The sequence below is a fragment of the Branchiostoma floridae genome, chromosome 4, assembly GCF_000003815.2.
Source record: "Branchiostoma floridae strain S238N-H82 chromosome 4, Bfl_VNyyK, whole genome shotgun sequence".
NCBI classification, from domain to species: domain Eukaryota; kingdom Metazoa; phylum Chordata; class Leptocardii; order Amphioxiformes; family Branchiostomatidae; genus Branchiostoma; species Branchiostoma floridae.
The window spans coordinates 18,832,611-18,860,204 of record NC_049982.1 but is presented as its reverse complement, the minus strand read 5'-3'; the positions used below and the strand labels follow the sequence as shown (position 1 = coordinate 18,860,204).

The 27,594-nt window shown below is 40.7% G+C and overlaps 3 protein-coding genes across 5 annotated transcripts in view; 1 reads left to right on the top strand and 2 right to left on the bottom strand.

The window, feature by feature from the left end:
- Positions 1-665: 665 nt before the first annotated feature.
- Positions 666-20,240, top strand: LOC118414042 (organic cation transporter protein-like). Of its 3 annotated transcripts, none has more exons than XM_035817789.1 (10): positions 666-1,658; positions 2,682-2,785; positions 3,108-3,262; positions 3,752-3,920; positions 4,398-4,545; positions 4,809-4,912; positions 5,258-5,472; positions 5,786-5,894; positions 18,164-18,373; positions 19,257-20,240. In XM_035817789.1, the coding sequence occupies exons 1-10, from the start codon at positions 1,269-1,271 to the stop codon at positions 19,354-19,356; spliced, it is 1,704 nt and encodes a 567-aa protein (XP_035673682.1). In that variant the 5' UTR covers positions 666-1,268; the 3' UTR covers positions 19,357-20,240. The 3 variants fall into 3 exon arrangements, with proteins under 3 accessions (XP_035673682.1, XP_035673683.1, XP_035673681.1); XM_035817790.1 differs by lacking the exons at positions 18,164-18,373; positions 19,257-20,240 and adding exons at positions 6,198-6,407; positions 6,963-7,468 and having other exon boundaries at positions 672-1,658; XM_035817788.1 differs by lacking the exons at positions 666-1,658; positions 2,682-2,785; positions 3,108-3,262; ... (3 more) ...; positions 5,258-5,472; positions 5,786-5,894 and adding exons at positions 12,721-13,200; positions 14,120-14,223; positions 14,659-14,813; ... (3 more) ...; positions 17,042-17,256; positions 17,651-17,759.
- On the bottom strand, positions 19,617-24,583 carry LOC118414070. Its single transcript, XM_035817834.1, has 8 exons — positions 24,359-24,583; positions 22,986-23,186; positions 22,612-22,776; positions 22,210-22,337; positions 21,556-21,648; positions 21,251-21,370; positions 20,739-20,839; positions 19,617-20,425 (listed from the first exon to the last, which is right to left on the bottom strand). The coding sequence occupies exons 1-8, from the start codon at positions 24,452-24,454 to the stop codon at positions 20,337-20,339; spliced, it is 993 nt and encodes a 330-aa protein (XP_035673727.1). The 5' UTR covers positions 24,455-24,583; the 3' UTR covers positions 19,617-20,336.
- An 864-nt stretch (positions 24,584-25,447) lies between these two features.
- The window catches only part of LOC118413604 (DNA damage-regulated autophagy modulator protein 2-like), a 5,295-nt gene continuing 3,148 nt past the window's right edge, over positions 25,448-27,594 (bottom strand). The window contains exon 8 of the mRNA XM_035817130.1: positions 25,448-27,545. Within this exon, the coding sequence (XP_035673023.1) occupies positions 27,321-27,545 (225 nt within the window). The 3' untranslated portion in view covers positions 25,448-27,320. The remainder of the gene's footprint in view (positions 27,546-27,594) is intronic.

Below are 27,594 nucleotides of genomic sequence, written 5' to 3'. Positions count from 1 at the left end.
GTCTAGGTGTTAATCACCATCAGGTTACTGTCCTAGGACAAACGACGTACGTCGTTCAAAGTGCTTCGTGTAAACTGGGCCTTATACAGACTCCAGACATCACGCTTACTTTAACAGTATATGAGAGTCTGTTTCATCCCAATACACAACAAAACATATCAGCCTTGGCCGAGTATGGCTGCCACACTTACAAATGTATTCTTTTTTTTGCAACTTAATTCATAACAATAACATAATAATGAGTATAGTAAAAATCTTGAGGGGCGAGTAAGAACAGATAGAAACAAACCTGCGGACCCCCAGGATCAAACCAGGGTTGACCTTGTTACAAACCAAGCACGCTACCGATGTCACCACAGAAGCTCAGTCAGAGCTTCTTGGCAACAAGGAGCTTTTATGACGGTAGGCGGTACTTGAACCCCACTGTTACAGTATGAATGGCCTTTTGTTTTTGTCAAATCAAGGTTGATAAAAGCTCCTTGGTCAAACATCAAAAGCCAAGCAACGGAATGTGATGTCAGCAATTGTGAAAATAGCTGTACAGACGGTGTCTGTACCCCAACTTGACTGCTTTCTTTGAAAAAAGCTTAAGAATTGTAGAAATTGGCTAAAATCTATAGTGTGTGTAATTTGTCACCCCGTACGTTGTCGATAGTTTGTTCTTTACTGGTCCGCTGATAGATTTAAGTAAATCGTCAGTAACTTCCCAACACTCAAGTGAACTTTCTTTAATAGCATGCAAGGACTAAAGGTACCGCGTCTGTAAAATGTCCATTGTGCGCCAGATGTCGCTTCGCTCGAGCAATGCTCGGGGGACATTATATTGCGTCACCATATGTTATGAATTGATAATTGATATGCATGACCAACTGGCTAAGGCGAAAAGAAGTGACCACAGGGTGCAAAGTGCAGTGTAAGCGGTGTTTTGACCAGCTGTTTATCAAAAACCCAGATATCGATCGTGGTACATTTCTATGACGGGATCTGATACCTTAGGACGTACACGACAGGTGTTCGGAAGTTCGGAAAAAACTGTCTTTGCGGTTTGCAATGATTTGGAGCGGGAAAATTTCAATATTTCAACAGGCTTTCCCGTCCCTCCTTGAACCCATTGTCCTGTTTGCCTAACCCACTATAACCTCTTTGGTCAAACCAAGGGATTCTTTAACCTCCTTGGTCAAACGAAGATACGGTGATTCTTTGCCAAGAAAGACAACGGCTAGGTTTAACAGTCTTCCTTTGGCCTCGAATGGGCAAGAGGCAGCGCCATGGATTACGAGACAATTCTTAAGGACTACATAGGCGAATTTGGCCGTTTCCAGAAAATCACGGCTTTTTGTATGGCAGTGATCGCGACTCCGATGGGTTTCCACTCGCTGGCGATGGCGTTCCTCGCCGCCGTGCCCGAACATCACTGTCGGCTGAACGATGTTCTCCTCCCCGATGAAAATTCCACTTTTTGGGCTGCGTATCTGAGGCGTATGAACGGCAGCGCTCCCCTAGAACTGGACGCAAATGGGGAGTGGAAATATAGTAGGTGTGAGCAGTTCAACTTGACCAATGCTTTGAGCGCTGCTACGGACAACAGAACCCTCCAACACTGTACAGACGGCTGGGTGTACGACCGAAGTCATTACGGAACAAGCATCGTTGCAGAAGTAAGCAAATCATTTTGAATTCTTAGGCCTCTATATATGTTACCAAGGAGCTTTTAAAAGCTCCTTGATGTTACCAATATTCTCCTCAATATTCTGACAAAACACATAACCCCCAACTATAAGTAAATACTAATACATTTTTTCTTGCATCGGCAGCAGCAAAAGCCACTGTACTGAATACCTATATTGGACCTCTGAAGCTCATATCGACATTGAATTTTTAGGCCTCTGTTATATGTTCCCGATGACAAAACACATTACGCATACCCCCGACCCTGGCTGAAATCGCTTTGTTTCAGGAAGGAGTTCCTTGGTTTCAGCTGCTCTCCCCCAGGAGTTCTCCAAAATCCTTTGTTTCTCCACAGGCGACAAATTAACGTTTTGTCGCCAAATATTTGCATAAGGTAAATACTTGTTCTTTACATATTTTAGCGTCCGCAGCAGCAAAAGCCTCATAGCGACAGCTGTACTGTGTAAAGGTACAACCACAGCAATGTTTAATAAAAGGAGAAAGGGTGGTAGCAAATTATGTGCTACTTTTCCATATATACATATATTAAGGTGAGACGGGGCACTCAATCGTGAACTGAAATGTCCTCAGTAACACCAGGGTTGGGGTTCTTGTCCCAACTGAGTTATGTAAATTACTATTGTATTTCAAAAATCCGATAACAAAGTCTATTTTGTCTGAAAATGAATGACTCTGTGATCTGTTTCCTTTTGCCCCCCAAAATAATTTTTTAAAGCAATGCACTCACCACGTACCTGAGTACACTATTTCCAAGGAGGTGTCATGTGTTTGTTACCCGTCAGGCCCTGTCATGGGTGTGACCTCCAAAGACAATCCAAACACCATGGATTGTTTAGTCTGTGTTTAAACAATCTCTCGCTGGCTCCGGCGAGGATGCATATGCTATTATGATTTCATATTGACTCACTCGAGCTCCGCAGACTAGTGATGGGGGTGTAGCTGTCGGCAGGGCCGCTAGGAGTGCTAACTGGTACCTCTTTCCTTGTCTCCAGTTTGACCTTGTCTGTGACCGAGCGTGGATGAGGGAGATAGCTCACGCCATCTTCATGCTGGGCTTCAGTTTCGGCGGGATTGTCTCAGGTGTTCTCTCAGACAGGTACGTGTTTCATCATCCACCCAGTGATCTTACGGTGTTACTAGCTTTGCCACGAAATCGATGGACTTAACTCAGAGGCAATCAGAAAACAAAAGTGTAGTCAGCCAAAATTACTATTTTATAACGTCGCCCGCTGATTGGTTATGATTTGTTGGTTGGATACTAGTATTTGGATTCGCAACGCTACCACAGTCGCACTACACAGTATACTTGCTATAGCTGTCGTGTTATACCCAACATAGTAACAGTCTCATCAATTTCTACTTCTACCATGAAGATTAGACGTGTCATTTGTTAACGCGTACAGTTTTCATTTTAACAGGTTCGGGCGCCGCCCGACCCTCCTGTGGTGCATTCTCCTCCAGCTCATCTTCGGAGTGGCCTCCGCCTTCTCTCCTAACTACGTCACCTTCGTCTTCACGAGATTCTTCCTGGGGGTCCTGAACGTCGGGATCTACTTTTCTGCATTTGTGTTGGGTACTTTCTTTTATAGCTTTTACGCATCACGAACTGAACACGTGTGTTTCAATTGAGTATGTTCAAACGTTTTATAGATTGATAGAAGGACAGATACTATATTCAGGAACTATATTCAAGGCCAATTCAATCCTTACAACTGGATACGATTCGGGTATTACTTCCGGACTTGTGGCATCCACCAGTCATGTTCGAATTCAGCGTCCGTCACTAGTACTAGAATTATCTGACAAAAGCAGACGATGCAAGTACAATGGGGTGTTGAATAGTACATAATATCCATGAGACCTGAAGCTAGTAGTAGTTGAAGTTTTAGCGACTCGGTAAGGGATCTGTTGTGCATAGCCTGCTAAAGAAAGTACTGACAAATGCTAGCAGAGGAGTTCCCGGCACATGCTTACTGTTTCACATTCATATTTTGCTGTAAACAAGTAACCATAGGTGAAGAGCGTTTAGACTACTGAATATTGGACCGGTCTTTTCAAACAGGCACGGAGATTTTGGACCAATCAAGGCGCACGATGTTCGGCTTGTCTATGGCACTTTTCCTGGTACTGGGGTACATCGGGTTAGGCGTCGCGGCCTACGTCATCAGGGACTGGTGGAAGCTTCAGCTGGCGATTTCCGCTCCCTTTGTAGTTTTTCTCAGCTACTACTGGTAAGTACGTCAATTGTTCCGGTGAGCTTGCTTTCGTAAAGGCAATCTTGCAAAATTGTAAATGTAACAACGCACAATTTGTAAAGTTTTATAGCTATGTATCTGCTGTAGTCGGATATGTAGTTTTGAAGCTATACATGTAAATCTCACAATGTGTGTAATTATTATCATTTTTCAATAAAGCTTAATGTATGGGCAATCAACGTTACATCAATTAGTAGGAAAGAACCTCATACATATACCCTCGCCAAATGGTGTAAACTGACTGTCTTGAAGTTTCCTCGACGATTATGCAAATAAGATCCTCATTTGCACGAACTACATTAGCTGATAATCTGTTGTACCCAAATGACACAAGGCTACAACAGCAATGTCACATTGATTCGTTGGTCATTTGCATATTTGTTTGATTTATGTACATGTAGTGGTATTCATGAGTTAAGACAGAACGCGTGATGTAACTTGTAAAATTTCCAGGTTAGCCCCAGAGTCGCCCAGATGGCTGATGGCGAGCGGGAAGGTTGAGGAAACGAAGACGACAATCAAACGTGCTGCCAGAATGAACGGTGTTGTTATCCCGGACAAGGTGTATGACCTCATCAACGGGAACATCACCTCAGACCAGGTGACGGCATCAAATCCATAACGTTAGGTTACTTTATCATCCGATGACCTGGCAAAATAACTTTAGAGTATGGCCATCTTTGTGGACAGACAAGGACGTATCTTGGGTTCAAAAATGTATTGTCGGGGTTGTAGAAAATACTGAATTTAACACTTCTTATAGAGAGGTGCGATACTCAGAAATGATGATACTGTACTACATGCGCATGGTGGACTTAGTTTGTCATGGAAAAACTGATAAAAACATATCGTGAACATTTACAGAATACCCAATCCACCGAGATAACCGGACGGCGACTGTACAGCATTCTGGACCTTGTGCGCACGCCAACTATGAGGAAGAACACCCTCATAACAGCGTTTACCTGGTCAGTCAGACTTACATTAACCCCTCCCCACCTCCCGACTACACAGGCTTTTCATTTGACGTCGTCTACGCCATGTTGGATTACTGAGTACATCTGTAAAACACTAAGATGCTATTGCTTAGTCCAATTACCCGCCAACATGGAGGATTCAAGTTATGATTAGTACTGCGCCAATGGAAAGCATGTATTCAATGTATGTTAACAATTAAAAAAAAACACTTTATAAACGTACGAGGATATCATGTATGATACTAGTTAATGTATTACACAGACTTTAATGCCTCATATATACATAATGTTAATGTTCTAAGAATCTATTATACGTAGTACGTTCCATTCTTGTAGGTTCGCTATCAATGCCATATACTTCGGCCTGTCCCTCGGTGCTCCTGAGCTGCCTGGCGATCCCTACTTGAACTTCATCCTAGGCTCGTGCTCGGAAATAATCTCCATCTTGTTGGCGTGGTCCACTATGGACAGGTGGGGGAGGAAGCCTCCCATAATAGCATCCCTCATTTTAGCAGGTGTAAGTTGCGGAGCAACAGCAGCTGTACCGAAAGGTATTTTTACTATTGTTGCGTATTAAAAGAACGAGTTCCTTTTGTCTTTTACAAAGAGTATCCTAGGGCTCCCTTGGAAATCAGTTACTACGTTAACTGAAGGGACTACCCTAAAGATCAATAAATAAATAAGCATCAAAATTGATTTATTACTTTATCACATCAAGAGTTTCGTATATTGATCGTTGAGATTTGGGGCCGACTGAGACGACGTTACAAACAAATAATAATTAAGACGAAAATGTCACAAGGTTCAAACTGAATGAAAATAACGATTTTTCCTTTTGATCTAAAACACATTTTCCTTTCTCAGATTTGTGGCAAGTATCCACCGGCCTGGCCATAGTCGGTAGGTTTGGTGTGAGCGTGACGTACTCTATCCTCCCGGTGTACTCGGCTGAAGTCTTCCCAACTGTTGTAAGGTAGGCACCCATGAATTAATCAACAGATATGTTGTTTAAAAAATGTAAAAAAACACTGGAACAAACATTTCCTATCACTAGTAAAGGTGTATCACTTGGACTAGCATACACACGTGGCAATCTTACCTGGTAAATTGGTACTTCTCTTGGCCGTTCAAAATGGCAGCACAAAAATGATGTTCCTCTAACAAGAACCTTTTCTTAGTGGAGCAATAATAGTGTAGAAAGTCTGCTGAGTAACAATGCAATTATATGATGTAATATGTCAAATAACGGAGTAAGCATACGCAACGGTTCTTCCAGGAACATGGGGATCGGCACAGTCTCCATGCTGGCCCGAGCTGGCGGGATCCTCGCCCCGTTTGTGGCTCTGTTGGGGAAGTACTGGGCTCCCCTTCCTCTCCTCACCTTCGGCGTCCTGAGCTTCCTGAATGGAGTCGCCATCTTGGCTCTGCCTGAGACACTGGGCGTCCCGCTGCCAAACACACTGGAGGATGCTGAGAACTTGAAAAGGTGCCGTCTCTAGTACTCTAGTACTGTCTAGTATTCTACTACCGTGTATGACCTTGTCTTGTAAAGTCATCGGCTTTACATGACCACTTGTGCTTCCAGGCTATATTCCACGCCACTTAGACTTCGCACGAACTAAATACATCAAATTTGTATGCATGTTAAACAGTAAGTGGCAGATGAACCCCCTCAAAACAAATCTGCTGACTTTTTGTAAGAATATCAAAATGTGTGTACTTTCTTCGCCTAGCCCGTTGTAATACACTCACGACCTGATGTATATATATATATCTATTTCGGCATGATACCCAAATAAAGGCTGACTTCGATTAGCCTGGATGCCAGACTGTATCCAAGGTCTACACAAACGCTCTTCTTGGCTCTAGAGCGACCATGCCCCCCCCCCCCCATTTATATCACCCCTTAGTAATTAAAATTACTAGTTAGAATTAAAATTTATACGACCAGCACGATTAAAGCTAAATTTTTTTGAGAACACGTGGACGCAAAAGCCTGATGACTGATAATTCCGCATGTACTTTTGTCCCTATCCTACAGCACGAAGGACAAGCCAATAGAGACGACGCCGGTGGGAAAATCAGAAGAAACCCCAAAAATGGCTGTGATAGTTGACAGGGTCACAACGATTTAGGGACCCAACGTAACACGTTTACATTTGTACCTCTTCGCCTGGATAGCATCACATATGAGCGAGCACACAGTCAGACAACCATAAGTTCTGTCATATCCGACAATCAGATACATGTACATCCTGCGTCATTTATGTAATTGTGCATCTAGTAGAGCACCGTTCATTTTCGCATTGCGTCTGGGTGTCGTCTTGATGATTCTTTAACTTTCCTTCTCACAAAACGTTTAGAATTTGTTCAAAACAATTTTGAATGGAGTTCATCATGTCTAACCTTTATCACTGATAGGCTAGGAAAACCTTTGTGTAAAGTACATGAATGATATTGTTCAAACTGAATAATACAGCTTATCGAGATCTGTTTAGATAAAACGAAATTGTACAAGTGTTAATCACTCGACCCTTTGAAGCTGAATTGATGTCACAGTGGCTTTGGCTTGTACACATAGCGGATAGTAATAAAATCCCAAGCCTCTCTGATCTTATGTCCATTCCTCTTTATTGTTGAAAACGGAGATGAAGGCGCACATCCCACCAAGTATGTGATGCGCGAGAGCAGGTCTAGATTAGCAAAATGGGGATATAAACTAGAAAGGCCGACATTTGCTTGAGAGCAAACGCAGCATATTTCAGCCATCTCCCTCCCCATGCAACAACAGACTATTCCAAAGTCACCCATGTGCAAAAATCGAACACTTTTGTTTAAAAGTCACTTCCACTAATGACACTTAATGACACCCAAAAATGAATCTTACAACATTTCTAGTGCAAGAATGGACTCTTCCAGTGCACCCCATGTGAATTTGCACAATAGACCAGTCCAGAAATACTCTCACTGAAAACATGGTCAAGGTTGAACCAAGGATTGAACTAAGCAAAAAAGGCATGAAAAGGTAAAATAGACCAGTCCAAAAACACTTCCACTAAAAATGGAATATTGAATTATCACCTTTCTAAAACCAAATTTGAAAACATCCCCATGCAAGAATGGACTCTTCTTGCGATGCCCCTATGTAAAGTGGTGCAGTCCAATAATACATCCGCTAAAATTGGACTTGGACGTAATCACCAAAGTCCCAAAAATGGATTTTAAAAATCCCCCCATGTAAGGATCGACTCTTCCAGCACAACCTATGTAAAATTGCAAAGTTGACCAGTCAAAAAATAACCACACTGAAACACTTTGGCATATCAAATCACCAAAGTCCATAAACAATTTTTAAAAAATACCCCCCTCCATGCAAGAATGGACTCTTCCAGTACACCCCATGTAAATTTGCAAAATAGTCCAGTTCAAAAATACTCCCATTGAGAGACATTATATAATCAACAGTCCAAAGATGAATTTAAAAAATATGTACACCCTCTGTGCCAGAATGGGCTCATCCAGATAACACCGGGCTCACTGATTGGCTGCCAATCCCCTTCGGGATGTTGACTCAGGCTACGTGATTGGTTGCCTCTTTAATCAAGTTACTAGTATATATAGACATGTGCACATGCTGTCTTCAGGTGGGAGAGGTCAACGACCTTGAGGTCGTTGACCCTCTGGCCAGTGGAGAATTACCAAAAAAGTCCCCAAATATATCATTTTGAAGTGATTTATGCCAGAAATTATACATGGTTCATTTGAATAAATATCTAGTGCACCTATTTACCAAAATGTAGGTCATTTGGTTACAAGACCAGGGAACAGTAGCCAAAAGCGTACGTTTTTGGTCAAACAATGGCCAAAAAATTCCAAAATTAAGCATTTTGTTGTACCGTATGCCAAAGGTGTAAATGAATTCATGTGCGCATATGTAGACGGCACTCCTATACCAAATTTCAGGTCATTTGGTTGTAAAATGGGGGTATAGGAGCCAAAAAATGTCATTTCTGGGGCAAAAAATGCCAAAATTAAGCATTTTGCTGCACTGTATGCCAAAATTGTTTTGGAATTTTGTGGACATATGATCAAGGCACCTCTGTACCAAATTTTAGGTCATTCGGCTGTAATACCAGGGAACAGGGGGGCAAAATGTACATAAAAGTTGCAAAAAACATGAATAAAATCATTTTAAAGGAGGATATGAAAAAAAATGAGAAAAAATCACCTGGGTATTGACCCACTATACCCTTGTGCCAAATTTCAAGTAATTCGGTCCAGGAACGACGGAGTTGAATCGATTTGAAGATTTGACAGGAGAAAGAAAGAAACATTACGAATACAATATATTTCACCATACCTATGGTATGGCTGAAATATAAATATGATCGGCATAAAATGTACCATCAATTCGCATTTGAAGCCTGAAATGCCGTTTACCCAGTCGACAACTTAAGTTGGTAGCAATAACCAAAAATATGATTTAAAACGAGGTCGAAATATTGGACCGAAAGCTAAAGACCCCCACATGAGGTCACGAACAAGGACCGCACGTACCCGGACGTTGAAGTGGTGTTCAGGCCGTTTTTATATGATATAATATGATGCTCTTGGGAGAACAGAACACTCCAGCACTGTACACACACACACACACACACACACACACGCGCGCGCGCGCGCGCGCTGCCGAAAATATAACATTCTTGGCGAGAGTGATTTGCGGTGGCCAATTTTACCCCTCTGCCGGCTGAAGTCCTTCCCCAGCTTATGTTACTGTTTTATGCCACCGGAGGAATCTGCTTGGAGATTATCTAAATCTAAGAAAAAGTGAAGTCGTTTGCCCGCCGTTTGACTAAGCAAACAGCTTCCAACCTCACGTCCTATTTTCACTACAAAAATTGGATGGAATTGGAAATTATCCACATTTCTTCATGTTCAGTAACGGAAAGTGTTATCAAGTCTACTTTCGAGTACGGCTACAGTTAGTCTGTGTAACGCAAACTCCGCCATCCGGAGCTTGTAGCCTCCTACCCGCGGCGCGGCAATTACGACGGGCCTGTGAAGCGCGATTAAATCAGGCTAGGCTACAGTGACGTCGACAGTGGAGTCCATTGATCTTGTCTTTAAGTTTGTTATTTGGTTCTGGGAACAAGTGCTCTCCAAGCAGAGGTTGGTGGGGGAAATCGTGACCTCATCCTTATATGCCGCATTCTTCGACATACTAGTATAAGAAAAAGGTCACGATTTTCCCCACCAACCCCTGCTTGGGGAGTAGGAACAAGGATTTCTCACACTCAGTTCAAACAAGGAGCTTTTATCCTTGGTTCAAAGCGTACCAGTACAGAGTGTAGGAGAAGATTTAGTTGACAGAAAGTACGTTGTGATCGGGAAAGTTCAACATTTAGAAGTTGAACTACCACAGGACCTGACCTACCCTGTGTCAGTCAAGACGGGGGCATTTTGAGTGTTTTGCTGTTCACAACAAGTCCTTGTTTGAAATCTTTATTCAGTATACCACTTCGCCGACGTGAAACAACAGAATCATGATGGTATTTACATACGTAACATTACACACAACTTACTGAAGAATTACTGTAAAACTTAGAAGGTTGTGTGGTTACAAAAGAATTGTCAAATCCCTGCTTATGAGTGGGGTAAAGATGTTAGTTCTCAGGTCTTTGGGAATTCCGCTACAAGAGTTTGACACTAGAGGAAACTGACCACACCGACAGTCACACAAGGCATTTTCCGTACACAGAACACCGGCGACTCGCTCACAGCTCACAGTCAGGACCAACGCTTCTCTTGACTGCTGTCCTCTACTGACTCAGTAAGTGAGCCGCCAGTTAACTTTATTTCAGAGCTCATTGCACTTACTTACCAGACAGTCGTCTGGTCCAAACAGCAGGGGAAACCCTCTAACCTGCCTGCTAAAGGTGTTTGTTACATTGGTGACAGTATCTTTGTTGTTGTTTTTTTACTCATCAAAGGTCATCAAAGACAATGACGGGGCGGTGAACCGCATTGTTCTATCTACCTTCAAAGCCCGTCAAGGAAATAAGCATCTCGGTGTGAACACGATGACTTGGATATCAAAAGAAGTTATTTTACATACAGACGTGGCACTTACATTGTGTTTTTGACACTTCGACGGCACCTGTCAACCCTGTGCTTACAGTTTCCAGATACATGAGGTGTAGCAGAGAAAATACAACAAATCGCTGATTTTTGCCTTTCTTACACTTACATAGCATAGCCACATCAATTAGGCTAGAAATCTGAACGGACGATATAACATTGACATCAATATTTACAAAAACATGGCACATAGGTTACAAGTCATCCATACTGAGAACTGTACATTCAGATATAGTTTGGGTGGAATTTGATATATATGTCTACATACCAGAGTGTTCATTCGTATTTGTTCAGCAGTTCTATCATGTAGGGAATAGCAGAGTTTTTATGTTAACATACAGTCAGCATTTTGTACTCTTGTTTCATTAACATTCATCAGAGAACTAGGGGACAAGCTCTTCCTGTCGTTTCTGGACTCAGATCCGCTGTTTGTCCGTCTCTCTCTCTCTCTTTTACCGTTCCTGCTTCTAGACTAGAGTGTAAGTCACTAGTACTATCACCGGCAGGTGGTATTGAAACTACCCCGATCGTTTGCTGGCTTGTCCACGAAATGTGTACTGCACACATTGATTATCAAATTTCAGGTAGTTAGATGCGCTCTACGTTTGCTGAAATCGAATTTTGTTTCCGAGTCGTCACTGTAGTGTTTTCCTGTGTGTGTTCGTTTCCGATACTTTGCTAGTCGCGATGCAAATCTTACCGTTACCCAATTTGTGTGTGCGCTTTACTAGTGCTGGGCCATTATCCCACCTAATAAAGGCAAAATATTGTGCTTATAAAACTAAACTATTTGAAGGAAAATTGCGCACTGTTTAGGAAATATTTAACTATTAATGAGACTTGCATAGCGCCCCACTGTGGGCAGACTGAATCTGATATAATCTCCAAGCAGACCCTTCGGTAGCATAAGATAGTATCAAAAGCTGGCAGGGGAGTGAAGCCGCTTAGTGGTGTGTTTTGCTACTGGGGCAAATGGACATCTCTTGGCTTACTACACTCCTTGGCCAGTTTGCCAGTTGGTACTGTCTTATGCCATTGTAGGATCTGTTTGGAGATTAAATCTGGTACACCAAATTGGCCGAATTCGCTCGTTGCTATGGCAACCGATTAGTTACTAAGTGGAGGGGGGGGGCTCGATATCCCGCGGTGGGTAACCACATAACCCCGCTAGCTAGATGGTGTCCTAGATATACCGCTGATCGGAACTAATGCATATCTAGCTCGGCGGCTGGTCAGTATATTGAAAATTAATAGACTGAATCTACATAGGATTTGGGATCTACGGTCTTTAAATGTGAGTAGTTTAAGTATCTTGTATACCGGTCACTTATCTATAATGAATAATATATATAATATGTGACCATTGCCATGGTATTTGCTGGGTGGGTTCGTCTTTTGTTATCATAATTGTCTCATTTCATGTCCTCAGGGGGCATAAAACAAACATTGCATCTTTTCACAATTCTGAACTTTCTATGACATGTATTACTCCGCTTGGGCCCCACAGGCTCACAGCAATATATCTGACTTCACGCACAACATTGGTCGAACTCGATATATTTCCCAAATCGGAAAACAGTATACGACACTTGTACGACTCTTTCTCATTCTATAAAAGAAATCGCCCTATTTTCTTCACCTCTTGGGATGTATTTGCATGACCTCATTCATTAACTCCCTCTGCTCATGCAATATCTAAATCACGCAGAAACCCGGAGGTCGTCGTAATGGAGAACAGCTACCGAAGGATTATACGCGAAGTTGGTGAATTTGGCCGTTTTCAGAAAACTGCTGCGATCTGTTTAGCTGTTTTAGCTCTCCCCCATGCCATGCATTGTCTTTCTATGGCTTTTCTCGGCGCCCTACCAGAGCACCATTGCCGACTGCCTGCTATAAATACCTCGACCTCAGCCCTCGACGATTTCCCCCTGCTGTCCTCGCCATACCGTCAGGACAGCCTGAACGGCAGTATTCCACTGGAGATGGACTCTGGTGGGGAGTGGAGATACAGTAGATGTCTACAGTACAACTTCACTGATGGTTTAAGGGTGGATACGGACAACAGAACCCTCCAAGTCCAACACTGTACAGACGGCTGGGTGTACGACCGCAGTCATTACGGAACAAGCATCGTCACGCAAGTGAGTATAATTTCACCAACACTTTTATACTACTGATGTCATGTATTGCTGCCCCTACGGCCAGCGGGGCTACGGCCGGGCTGGTGAGGTGATGAGGTGAGATGCCATATTCGATCAAGCTCTTCGATTGTCTGTACGCCAAATATAAATTGCTGTGTTTCACTATTTTAGGCACGTAGTCATAGTTACAGGGAGGTCGATAACCTGAAAGTACAGACTTCGCCCATACAAGCACCATTTGCTCAGCTGAAAACAAGTATGTTTAGCCTCCGGCCCTGAGTGAAGTTAGCTGATTGTCGTGTCAGCAGAAACCTTATTCAGTACGGAGTTAATGTATAACACAATGTATAATATAAGTAGCAACAATTACTGGAAACAAAAATAACTCGTCACTGCCCGGCATGTGGTGCAGCTGAGCACACATGTCTCGGGACACCCGGGGAGGATTAATAAGGGCGGACTGAGATGGACTTACAACTAGTTGCAGCCCCTTACGGTAAATGTTTGATCAACACACACGCAGGATAACAACGGCAAACATGAGAGAAAATAACAGTAGGCACAAAGATTTCTTTGATGCGCGCACCCTTTCTTTCTATATCCGATGGCACCTCAACACAAAGCACAATAGTTTTTAACTTCGAAGTTAACTGCACGATGATTAACAAAATGCCAAATGATGTCACGTTAACGTTAACGTTTTCCGATGGCTGAGCAGACAAGTCACCAGTCCCCTACCCTGGTGCTAATCCTTCTGACCTCACTTGACCTATCATGACGATGAGCTCACTACCCTGACGGTGTGTATACTATTACATGTCTGTGAAATAGACGGAAAACTTTTTATAAGTTCTCTTCTGAGCTTGCGAAGATAACCAGATATAGTTATCACCAGTGTCACTCTTTCTACCCTCTGCAGTTTGACCTGGTGTGTGACCGTGCCTGGTTGAGAGAATTTGCTCAGTCGGTTCACATGCTGGGCTTCAGCTTCGGCGCCATCACGTCAGGAGCTCTGTCGGACAGGTGGGACTGTAGGGTCGATTGATGTTGTTCATGAATACGGAAATCTGTGATGATCTAAGCAGCGCTTGACAATAGATAAAGACACGCATGAATGGGGAGCATTACAGTTTACATTTGCTCCTTCAAATATGTTCAATTATTAGATTATTTTAATGAGACAATAGACTATGGATATTCTTCAGATTGAAACTTTTATAATATCTGCAATATTTGCAAAATGAAAACTTGCAGAGACACACTTAACGTTACCTACATGTACATCTATTATTAGATTTTTTCAATGAGACAGGCTATGGATATTCTTCAGATGGAACCTTTTCTAATATCTGCAATATTTTCAAATATGAAAACTTGTAGAGACACACTGGCCTAAACCTTCATATGGAGAATGATGATGTCAATGACAATAAAAAGCAACTCTCATCATCTTCATAGGTACGGCAGACGCCCAACCCTTCTATGGTGTATCTTCCTCCTGTTCACGTTCAGTGTGGCGTCAGCTTTCTCGCCCAACTATATTGTCTTTGTCATTCTGAAATTTGTGCTGGGAGCAGTCAACGTGTCCATCTACTACACAGCCTTTGTACTAGGTAGGTCTTCCTAAACGGATAGGTTTGCTCATCTACGAAGGTGCTTTGAATATACAAATTTAAATTTTTTTTCGTTTGTTCTTGACTTAAGCATTCTCACCTTCATGTATGTATTGGCTAGGACTTGAAACGGTGGAAGGTGGGATTGAATTAAAATATCTACTGATTTGATCAGTTAAGCAGGGAAATCTTTGTTACAAACTGTAATATCTTCGGCCGAGTTCGAAGCCCAATGCAGTTCAATACGACTAGATTTTTTCTTATCTATAGACGGTGGTCGTAAGTCTTGTGAGGGTATCTGAAAGACGACAATGATTATTGACGTCGTTTCACCTCTCAAGCTTGATACTTCGGTGTCCAAAGGACACTGCATTTTCATCTGTCAGGTACTATCAACGAGATCGGCTTTTGTTGCATTCCACGTGCAGGTATGGAACTTTTGGACCATTCCAAACACACGATGTTTGGGATGTGCATGTACCTGTTCCTGGTCCTAGGGTATGTCGGACTGGGTGCCTTTGCTTACGTCATCAGGAACTGGCGAAAACTACAACTGGCAATTTCAGCGCCATTTCTACTCTGCCTGACTTACTGGTGGTAAAGAACTTTATTTTCTATTTTAAAGAACTACAAATACATCTTATCATGAAAGCTCATTTGTACATTCTTCCAACACAACGGTATCAAATTTCCAACAAACACCGTCACCTTCTTCAGGATCAATAATGACCGATCACTTCAGAAAATAAACTCACGAATGTTGCAGACACGTGATCTTGTGGATACGTGGGCAAGGTGGTTTTGGCAAGTGTATCACACAAAAAAAGAAACAAAAAAAGAAACAACCAGGAGTGTTAAATGGAGGATTGGAAAAGAAAAATGTAATTGACGAACAATTGGAGGTAGTGTTATGTCAAAAACAAAATGATTAAGAGTAAATATAGATAAGTAACATGTTGGAAAGGATATGGTATTTCTAACGAGGAGGAAGTTGATTGTGTTTGAATCTCATACTGACTTTAACTTGCCGTCAGGTTGTTACCGGAGTCTCCGCGGTGGTTAATTGTTACCGGGCGGATGAAACAGGCCAAAAGAGTGATCAAACGTGCGGCCAAAATGAACCAAGCTGACCTTCCGGACAAACTGTACCATGAAATGGACTGCAGCCTGATCCAGGTGAGCACACTCATAAATTTTACCTGAATATCCAGCTAAATCACCCTCTCCTTCCATTGGAAATGACAGCATTGGTCACGGGCAGGAATCGTACAGTGGACTCATTCCTCAGCTAACCGACATCCATCGCACCACAGTCATCCCTCAGTACGACATCTGGAGCCACATAGTTCTAGAACCTTTATTCAGCCTGGTAGCTCTATTGCATACATCATTGATCACGGGCAGGAGACAGGGTATTTGAACAAAATGACGAACTTTTGAATCATTGTGTTCGGCTTCCAAGTAGCTCCTAGTCGTACTTGGTATAATGTTAAATCATCTTGTCATTGTGAGGTAAGATTTTAAATGATAAATCTGTGATTATCATATTTCATGAGAAAAGCATCATTTCAGCGGCACAGCCTAATCCATTCAAGAGGTTATCCCAAGCCTACAGTTTGTTGGCTTTGTTCAGTTACTGCCTGGATCACGTCATGAATTCATTTCCAATCAGGAAAATGGAAACGACAAAAATGGAAGAAGAGATCACAATCTGCTGGATCTGGTGCGCACGCCAAACATCAGGAAAAATACGCTTGTGGTTGGCTTCACTTGGTGAGAACAAATTCACATTCTTGTTTCCCTGTGTCTGTTGTACGTTTCGTTGCCGTACTCCATGTTATCAGTTCCATTAAACCCTTTCCCGAATTCTCTCTATTGAAATGCTGGTTATAAACCAAATCAAATATGTCAATATCGCCATCCCAACTCAAAGCCTGGGTACCATCCGATTTCTAAAACAAGTTGTTGTCGTTTTTGTCAGTCAGGACAGGTCCAGTAGTAACCAGATGGTACCCAGGCTACCCAATGCAAGGACATCTATTTAGAAATCACCAATTTTGATTATTTCAACGCGATCGTTTGTTTGGCAACATGTCTTATTGAATGAATATCCAGTAACATCGTTAAACCAAATACGACAATCTCGTTTACTGTCATCTTCCAGTGTCCAAGTGGTAACGTGGGGTGTTGTGAAAAGTATTGTTTATTAGACTCTATGACCTTTTCAGGTTTGTTATGATAGCTGTATACTTCGGCCTTTCACTCGGTTCACCAGACCTTCCTGGTGACCCTTACATGAATTTCATCATCTGTTCATCCGTGGAGATTGTGGCTGTTGTGGTGGCATGGTCCACTATGAACAGATGGGGGAGGAAGCCTCCTGTTATTGCAGCCTTCATCGTCGCAGGAGTAAGCTGTGCAGCCACATCTGCTGTACCAAAAGGTATTGTGGCCTACTTTTCTTTTGGTAATTCCAAGTCATGGCCAGGAATATAAGCTACAGGCATCAGAAGTTACGGAGATAGATACGGAGAAAAAGATCCTACCTGAAAATGTCTTTAGCTTTGATTGTGTGCTGTATGTGCTAGATAAAATTAGTAACGTTATGTGGCATAATGGGAAAACATATGCTTTTGCTGTCGATGAAATCAGCATATTAGCTGTGCCAGCAAATGTGAACAAACTATTAGCTGTACCATATAAACAAAAACGACCGAAATATTATCTAGATCTGTTTCAGCAAATGTGAACAATTACAGGTTGGCGAATTACTGGGAGGGAAACATCTTGCATTTTCTCGAAAATGTTGCCATTCTACTCTACCTATTCTTCCTTAGATCTATGGCGAGTATCTACCGGGTTAGCGATGGTGGGCAAACTTTGTGTCAGTGTTACGTATGCAGTCTTCCCGGTGTACTCAGCAGAAGTCTTCCCAACTGTTGTCAGGTCCGTACACTTTTGTAACAAAAGCTTGAGACTGTTTTTAATTTGAGTGATGTGGCGTCGATAGAAGTCTGGTTGGACAGTGCTAAAAACGCAGGATATTCATTCTTTTAATATATTAATCGTATTCATAGATCAAAATTTCTCACGGACGATTTGACATATACCATTACGAATTTTACGTTGTAGTAATAACTATTCTTCATCGGGTTAGTTGAGGGAATGACAAAGACTGGTGCTGTTCAGTCGAAATTTGGACACGTACAATTTTTGTGCTGGATATTACAGTTAAACAAGTTCAATGATTACTTGTAATGTTACCAACACAGATGATCTTTCAAGTCAAGTAAATGAACATTTCTTTTGTCACCTAAAGTGGTATATTCACTTTCTGTTTTCTTTTACAGAAACATGGGGATCGGCACAGTCTCCATGATAGGCCGAGCTGGCGGGATCCTCGCCCCCTTTGTGGCTCTGTTGGGGAAGTACTGGGCTCCCCTCCCTCTCCTCACCTTCGGCGTCCTGAGCTTCCTGAATGGAGTCGCCATCTTGGCTCTGCCTGAGACACTGGGCGTCCCGCTGCCCAACACACTGGAGGATGCTGAGAACTTGAAAAGGTATTTCATACGCCAATATTTCTTTGTACATGAAATTTAGAACATAAGTTTAGATAACGGTTCTGTTTAGCTACGTGCATTTTTTTTCTCCAAAGATGTGCAGTCAATTTGATATAAGGTAAAGACGTGCACAGTTCATATCAGCCTGATTAAAATAGCGCTCCTAGCGACGAGCCCTACAATTGCCACCAAATAGGGGGCCCAGCCAGCGAGAGATTTTATGAACACAGGCTATGATGTCATGAATTTATATTTTTCTTCGTGTTGGAGGTGAAATTGACTTGACGGATTTTCTAGCTAGATGTATATGTATTGAATTGTCCTGCCAGTTCATTCCGATGAGTGATGGGTGTAACTAGAAACGTCCGGAAGTAATTTTCCGTCTATATTCAGTTGTAGAGATTTGGTTGTATTTGGATATTGTTTACCTGGATGTATAGCCTTCATAACGAATCAATATGGCTGTTATCAATATGAACTTTTGTATCAATAAAAGGTCAAATTTATACATCGAGTATCTGTCCTTGGTGCTGAACATGCTATCTGTGGCACAGTATTTGCATTGAAGATTTTACAGTAGGAAGTCAACGGAAATGCGGTTTTTGCATTGATTTCACTTCACATTTAAAATCATACTGTAGCTCAAAAACACATTTTTATTATGTCATGATTTCGGGAGTCAAATAAAAGCAACGTGAAGATTTCCAGTTTTACAGTAAACAAATAGTACATGTCCCTGGTGCTGAATATGCCATTTGTATGCTCTTTAGGATGTTAAAAGTAATGCTGCAGTATAAGCTACAGTATTTTTACCATAACACTCTTCTACAACTTTTTAATGTAGTCATGGTTTTCTGGTAATGTTACTCTCTGTTTGTCACAGTTTGGGAGAGAAGAATTTGCAGAACACTGAGAAGATCCTGTCAGAAGAGTTGCAGAAGACTGAGAAAATCGAGATCTATGACAAGATCACAGTTTTATAATTGTATAAAGATTCTGCAGGAATTGGCAAGGAGTTCATTTTCCCTCTCTTTAGGAGTCTATATTCTGTCTACATGGTGAAAAAGTCACTACATTATCTTAGGCAAGAGGTATCAAGAAGAGTTGGTTTGCAACAAACAAAACAATTTGGCAAGTCCTGAACCTTATAGCACTCTAGGCTAGAAATGGCAGCAGGCACAAGATAGATAATTATGATCAGTTTAACAAGGCTATGTCTGCCCAAAATAAAGATTCAGACATCTTTTGTTGAAAAGCCTTAGTTTATTATTTTGTAAACCTTTTAGTTACATGTTGTGGGAGTATCAAACACATCTCATACACTCAGTTTTTGTCAGACATAATAATATTTCACTTCCATTATTGCACAGTTCCTAAACTACAGCATACAGCTTGGCAGAGGATGTTAGCAAATTGTCAAAGCTTTTTTTTTCATACCATAAAAACTGTTTTTGTGTGAGTAATGATTGTTGTGAAAAACTGACACCAAAAATTAGTCACATTGAAGAATATCCATTACTGTGTACCTTAAAAGTACTGGTAGTTTGACACTCTATACTTTAGTACCTATTCTGGAAGTGGCTTCGTTACAACATTTGATTACATTGTGTATGAAATATGATATAATAAACAATTGTTAAAACATGTCATATCATTATATCACCACATGTTCCACCATTTGGGGTATACCTGCAGTCTTTGTACTTCAAAATTAGACATATCAATCTTGATTCTGGATTTGCGGACTAAAATGTAATTCATTTTAAGCAATAACCTACGTCAGGTGAATGTCACTAAAATGCATCTTTAAATGTTCCAGTAACGCTATATACAAGCACTGACCCTCTGTCCGTAACATAAATACTTTTAAAAAAGCAATATCAAGTTTGTACTGTTAGAAATATGTTGTTAAACAGTCAGCTTATGACACAGCAGAATTAGACAAAGTAAGATATTTCATTATCTAAACAGAGATAGGCTTGCCGCTTGCATATGTCATGTATTCTGTCTTGTACATGCTCGGTACTGCAAATGCTTCAAGTGGACCAGGATCTGAAAGAAATGTGCAATAAAATCAGTCAATTACTACAACTGTCTGAGACTATCATGTGTCAAATGCTTTTTTCAGCTATGTTATCAAATACCATAATGTGAAACTGTCTTTGGACTTTTCTGGATTGGAGTAGGAATTCAAAAGCCAATGTTTGTGCTAATATGTGCTCTATACAGTTGTGCAATGAAAACAAAAATTAGCAAAATAAAATAATGTAAGAAACACAATGTTTGAGTACTGGTTCATACTGTTGACAAGGTGCGAGGTATTGCAGGTAAAGTAAAGAGTGCATGATGTGGTGTCTGTACTGACCTGGTATGACCCATGGAGTGTCCACAGGGCAGGAGAAGATATCCTTGCTCTTAACATCGGATGGTTCGATGTAAGACTGGCTGTACAGGGTCTTCAGGCCACTACAAGAAGGGGAAGACGGGAAACTTTAATACGAGTCAACAAAAATACACCAGTTTCTTACTTTTTGAAAATCTCACATTGTTCAAAATTAACTGTTCAATGAACAGAGGGACAATGTATCCTAATGACCTTCTAGGAAGAAACAGATAACAAAATGGTTCAAAAGTCATGTATTCAATGTGGCAAGAAATCCTTCATTTCAGCAACAACATACCAAACTTTTGCACCCAGTTTGTCTCTCACCCCTTACCCATTTCTGCAAATGTTACTGTAGCCTAGCCTGGCAATATGTGGTGTCTTATGAAACAGAAATGATTCAGAAGAATATCTGCCCATCTCCAGAACCGTTGTTTTAATACTGGTTATCAAAGTATGATATTGATTATTATGATATTTGTAAACAGCCTCACCTGTGAGGTACAGGTGACAGCTTCTTAGGGAGTCTGGGAATCCTGGTTGCCGTGGGAAACCAGGTGATGTCTCTCATGGGGGTTTCTCTGGAGATTCTAGAGGCGTCTTTTGGAAGAGGGCTGTGCATGGGGAGATACAGAAGAAGTGTTAGTTAAACTTTTAATGCCAGAAATGTATAAAAAGGTATGTGTCACACTTACATTGTACTTGTATAGAATTCAGATATCTTGGAATAACATATTATGGAGTAGCATTACAGATACACACTTGAATGCTATAAATTTGATGAGGCTGTTTGACCTACTTGTGTTTAAGTCCATGTCCCCAAGCTTTTGGATAATCCTCACACTGCCAATAAGTCGGGATGTCCTTTCTTGGATACCCCTCCATCTCATGCCTAAATTGGGGAAAAGAGTTAAAAGTTAAGACCAGTCCATGTATCTGTATAAAGCAATGTGAATTGGTTTTCTTTCCACACACCGGGGTTATTATATAGGAGCTGATCATCCTTTGATAAGAGCGTCTGCAGCTATCGTTATGATCAGGTCCCAAGTAAACTCATCCCTGATTGGCTAATGCTGTTTACAGTAAATAACTGTTTTGTTTACAGTAGTGTCAGGTGTTTGTTGTGATGCACTCCTGTAGAAGGTAGCTAGGTGACATTCAGTGTGAATGATGCCTTTTAAAAACTTGTTCTTGTACAATAAATTGCAACAACTTTTTGGATGACATACAGCAGGAAATATATGCTTATCAATCAAACTTATTCTGTAAATCAAAACAATTTTTCTTATCATCTTCTACTGTGTAATGCATGGGCAAAATTTGAAAGACCAATTGATACACATTTACCCTTTGATGCAAATAGAATAGGGCAAGATCCTTCTAAGAAAACATTTTCAACTTCCAAACTCTACTACAGATGTGGAAAAGTCCATTAGTTATGATGACAGCCCACCTGCTGAAAGGCCTGTGATCTTTGTGCGTTGTGGTAATGTACATGTCGTTCAGTCTCAGCACGCCCTGGTCACGCGCATAGAACGGCTGCCCAGATAGAGCGTCATTCTTTGTGCTCGCTATCACTGCCTGTAAGGCAGAGGGAAAAAACAACAATGTAGTCTCACCAAGCAACTGTTGTTTTAGGATTCCTTTCTTGCAGTTTGAATACAAACTTTCAAGTTACATCAATTGGGAGTGCTAAAATGTTTTCATCAAGTAATCAGCAGGACAATTTTTATTTGTATTTATGATGGCCAGGTGTTTAAATACAGGAATTTATCTTCCATGAAAAAATGGAATTTCCATACACTATATTATCATAACATAACACACCCAAAGTAGGATTGTAGAAGCAGCATACCTTAGTGGGACCGTCCACATGGTGGTCTCTCAATGTTGGGTTTTGTGGACCTGCATTAAATGCGGAGTCCAGACTCAGCCCCCGTTTTGCGTTGAAGTTGTCCTGAACTTCTGTCTTCTGATTGCCCATGGTGAGGGCAGGGCGCAGGGCCTCACGGACCTGGAGCTATAAGTTGAAAAGAAGTATGCATAATGTCAGAATTATGATAAAATCATTTATTGTTTTCAACAGGAGCTAGCTTATGTCAGCGTATGCTGATGCTAACTTTTGCGACTCAGGTAGCAAAGGTACAAATGTCGATTTTGTTCCTTCTTTTTGTCTTTTATAGTGTTAACCACAATTTGATATATATATATAAAAAGAAACTACCATACCTTTTCATGAAGGTCCTTTACGTAGTGTACTTTCCAATGTCCTGGAGACTTTTTGTGCAGGGGGTTGGACAGAACACCCCCCATGTACTTGTAGTCATGGACTTTCCCAGTGGTGGTTTCATAGTTGTTGATAAGGCTGTCGTACGGGTGTACCTCATCTTGCTTAGACAACGGGGGAGGCAGGGGGTCAAGGACTGTCGTCTGAAACAAACGTTATTTTGAAATGTTTATTTCAGTCTTCATTAGTGACAATGTGGAAAAATTCCAATCATGGACAAAATGTGAGCGATGTGATTAAGGAATCACTTTTTTGGATGTCATCTATACTATGACATCTACGTTACTTATTCATACCATTCCATAAAAATATAATAATTGCTACATGCTCACATTGTATGATGCCAACAATCAAGAACATTTAATACATTTAAGTTCACAGCAATGTATTATTTCATGTACTACAACCATAACTTCAGCAGAAGGAACAACCATACTAAAATGGAAAAGTGAACATGAGCACCAAATGTGTAACGTTATTAGTAGGTTCTTTCAACCAACATTGAAACTTAAGACTGTTTTTTTTTTCTACTTTGAAATCACTAAGTAACCAGTCTAACTCCATGGCGAAGAACGCAGAGACCATTCAACCTTTAAGTGTGTTTATCTTTAAACAACAAAAAAGCCATGAATGTTGAAATATCAACACCATAAATAGATTATATGTACCCCGTGTTTGGTTAGTCCACAGATGGTTTGCTTGGGAAGTACACAGTTACCTTAACCCTACATGTTCACCTTGTACGACTTTAACTTGGTCAACGTGGATGAAGTTACGAAAGGATCTTTAATCGTAGCTTTAAAGCCGTTGGTTAACGATTAGATGGAGGATAAAGACTTGGACAAGATAATATCGTGACCGAATTAGCTAACCGTTAACGTTACCTACTTATAATGACTAAACAGATGAGGTTGAATGTTTGATTGTTTCCTGTGGGTGTGACGACGTTTCCCCTTCATTTTGGAAATAGGATAATCAGATTACTGTTTTGTGCCACTTGTCACACAGAGACTCTTAACTCGAGTTGATCTAATAGCATATGACTCGGAGTACCATTTTGGTTGGCGAGGAAGGGCGGGTTACATACGAAATTTTCTATTTTAGATAGGAATAGGAGTGCCCAGTCTGCATACAGCTTCATGTAAACAATGCAGTAACTATGTACACGTAATCCTATATCATAATGCACCCAGGTCATACCAGGCTTAGATATGCCACTCGTTAGGAAGTACACAGAATCAAGGAGGTTATAAGACTTCCTTGGCAGAATGAATGAGCTGAGTAATAAAATCACTTGAAGTTAAAGACGACCTACCCTAAATGTGGAGTCAGGGAAGTAGTAACTCCCTCGGAACTCGTGCCCCTTGCCAGTACTGGTCAAATGTAAGTCTTGTCGTCTGTCCTGCAACATCTTGGCGGGCTGAAAGCTGGACTTCTCGCTGGGGCGGGCAGGTTTGTTTAGTCTCTGGTGGCGTGGCTGCACCTTTTGTCCCTTCGTTTACACCAGTTGCCAGGCAGTACAAACAGCTGATCCTGACGTCACGAATTACCCATCATGCATCGATACACCACATGCAAATGTGTTGAGGTATGGTTACTTGAAATATTGGCAGAGGTTTGTTTTTATAGCAAAATTTATATTAATATCTCTCTTTCAATTCTCAACGCAAATTAATATGACGGAAGACTTAAAATGCACAGTTTATTCGAAGCACGTACCAATTTCACGCCTTTGTTGTGATGCGTTCTTATGAATGAGTCGCCAAGAAAGCGACCTCTGTAGGCCATCTGTATAACTGCAGCTATTGATTTGCATCTGCAGTTCTGCACCCTTCCCTTCAACGTTTACTTCAACGTTAGCAGATGGAACGCCTTACTAAGCACGATGTCCATCTTTAAGTGTTGGATTGAATCATAGATCTCAAAAGCTATTAAAGCTGTGGTTCAAATCCAAACATCTCTCATAAGATAACTTATTATGATAATTTAAAGGGATATGTTATCCCTTTAAATTATCATAATAAGTTATTTATGAGAGATGTGCTTTGAATAAAATGTGTATTTTAAGTCTTTCACTATATTCATTTGCGTTAAGAATTAACCTTACCAAGGACCAATTTCTTTTTAATAATTCTTCTTCACAGTAAATTACTGTAAATGCAGAAATGTTCGTGGTGGATTAATGTTCGCGATTTTCGCGGCGGCCGCTCCACCGCGAATTGAAAACCACCGCGAACATTTTTCCATAACAGTAAGAGACTATGTTGCATGGTGCCACCGCAAAAAGTCCATTTTCCCGCTACCGCGAAATTAAATCCCCGCGAACTTAAATGCATTTACAGTATATGATTGTCCACTTGTACTTTTCATACACAAGAAAGGAAGAAAGAGAGAATGAAGAAAATGCAAACAATGTCAGCCAATTTAATCTTTATATTCATATTCATAAGCAGTAGAAATTCAAAATCTTAATAATTTTTTTGCCTTAATTTGTACGAAGTCATTGACATATCAGCTATACAGTTCTGACCTTATGAACAACCAGATCAGAAGATCAATTCGTTTCCATGGCACCAAGGACGTTATAACATTTTAATATGTGTGATGCAAAAGTGGTCAATCTGTACAAACTGTTCAAAAAATGTTTTCAAAATTAATCTAGCAGTGCCCATTCACAATGTCAATACTTGTTTTAGACACAGTAATAATTCTAACAGCTCCAATGGCTCATTTGAGGATACAGTTTTGGGACAGTTTTGTTGACAACAGATATAATGTTAACAGCATGCTACAAAAATAGTTAGAAATATTATGTTAACATAAACCTTTGTGATTCAAGCATAGATAAACATCAACTATCTCAAGGAACAAAAAGTCTACACATCGGCACAATAGAACTCACAGACCTATGCAATGATTACAGACATTTTTTAACATTATAGCAACCTGAAATATAGTACCAAATTCCACAATGCATACATGTACATGTAATAAACAGAAATTTTACAAGTGCACCACCAATTTGCTTTACTGGGCCAAAATATCTTTTGACTTCGTTGAACTTAGATATCTATGATACATGTATATGCTGCCTTTTCAGCTGCTTCATGTTTGCTTCATAAATGTTTGTTTGTTTCCATTGTATACCTCAGGTAACACAGCAGGTTTGTACTAGCTGAAGAGAACAAGCTGCATATCCAAACAGAATGTTTAGAAACTGTTTTAGCCCAGCTTTTATCAATTGGTTAAAATAAATAGTAGAAGATTCACGTACTGGTACAAACATTTTAGTCAGATTTGTAAACTAATCTTTCAATCTGTAGTTGGCCTTTTATAGTTGCTGGAAGACACATTTCTTTCTGCTTTGCAGAGTAGAGAGAAAGACATGAGACTTCTTGGTGGTCAACAGAGACACTAGGTCACCAGCAATGTCAAAGAGCTGTTTGATACTTAGTACCCAGTAGGTAAAACAATAGCCTGGGTGGTATCCACATGTATTATTGCTGCCATTCTCTTTCTACAAACAATGAAGGTACAAATTTAAGCACTTATAATCAGTTTGAATATAAGGATAGTAAAATACGTAATTACATGTCAAACATGATGAGCTTCTCCTTCCATCAGATGAATCATAAGAAAAGGAAAGAACCTAAGAACTGTCCTCTAAGTTCTTAGGTCATTCTTCTGCCTTGTATAGGGACAAAAGAAGGAACCATGTTGATCTCCAAACCTGAGGAGATATCATATCTTTTGAGTACAAATTGTACAATGTAGAGGTTTCATTCCTTTGGCCCTGCAACTTATAATACTGATGATGAAATGAATTTCACTTTATGTACATTCTTGACATCAGTATCATCAGGAATGTCAAACAAGATTTGATCCTTTACTACATCTTTAAAGAGAAAATATTGCAAGTGCCATATAATTCTAGTTCAAAGATGAACAATTTCAGGTACTGTCATATACATTCCATGGCATCTGTTGAAATACGAAGATGTAAGTCATTAATTGGTATAAAAACACATGCTACTGGAAATCATGAAACTTTTACATAGGTTTTATTTGTGCTATTTTTGCGATGAACTCTCCACCATGAATCCATGACAGAGCGAATATGCATTTTCAACGTACCACTACTAACATATACTACCACTACTGCAGAATTGTTTCAACCCCTAATTTGTAACACCACAAAAATTTCATTTTTCTACTACTGCAAAAGAAAACCAGTGCAAAAGTGAATGAATTGACAGTAGTTATGGCACACATGTTGATCATGTAGGGATGACCTCTTCACTGCCTATGCTCCTCTCCAGGTCGCAGGGTAGAGACAAGACGTCGGTGAACAGGCGTATCTGAGCCTCCATCGTGATCTTCTGGAACTCGCGGATGTAGGTGAAGAAGAAGAGGATGAAGCAGATAGACATTCCCCACTCTGCAGCTGTGCTCACCACATGGGGGACAAAACCCTGCACACAGGCAAAACATTTAACCAGAAACAATTAAAAAGGACCTTTTTACCACAAAACATCACCATCATGTTCAAAG

Bases quoted from the DNA above. Each gene is read 5' to 3' on its own strand.
- LOC118414042 (XM_035817788.1), top strand. From the start codon at position 12,787: ATGGAGAACAGCTACCGAAGGATTATACGCGAAGTTGGTGAATTTGGC. The intron at 13,201-14,119 runs GTGAGTATAATT...TACCCTCTGCAG, and splicing joins GAACAAGCATCGTCACGCAA to TTTGACCTGGTGTGTGACCG. The intron at 14,814-15,241 runs GTAGGTCTTCCT...TTCCACGTGCAG, and splicing joins CTACACAGCCTTTGTACTAG to GTATGGAACTTTTGGACCAT.
- LOC118414070 (XM_035817834.1), bottom strand. From the start codon at position 24,454: ATGTTGCAGGACAGACGACAAGACTTACATTTGACCAGTACTGGCAAG. The intron at 22,338-22,611 runs GTATGCTGCTTC...TCTGCCTTACAG, and splicing joins ATGTGGACGGTCCCACTAAG to GCAGTGATAGCGAGCACAAA. The intron at 20,426-20,738 runs GTCAGTACAGAC...CATTTCTTTCAG, and splicing joins CACTCCATGGGTCATACCAG to ATCCTGGTCCACTTGAAGCA.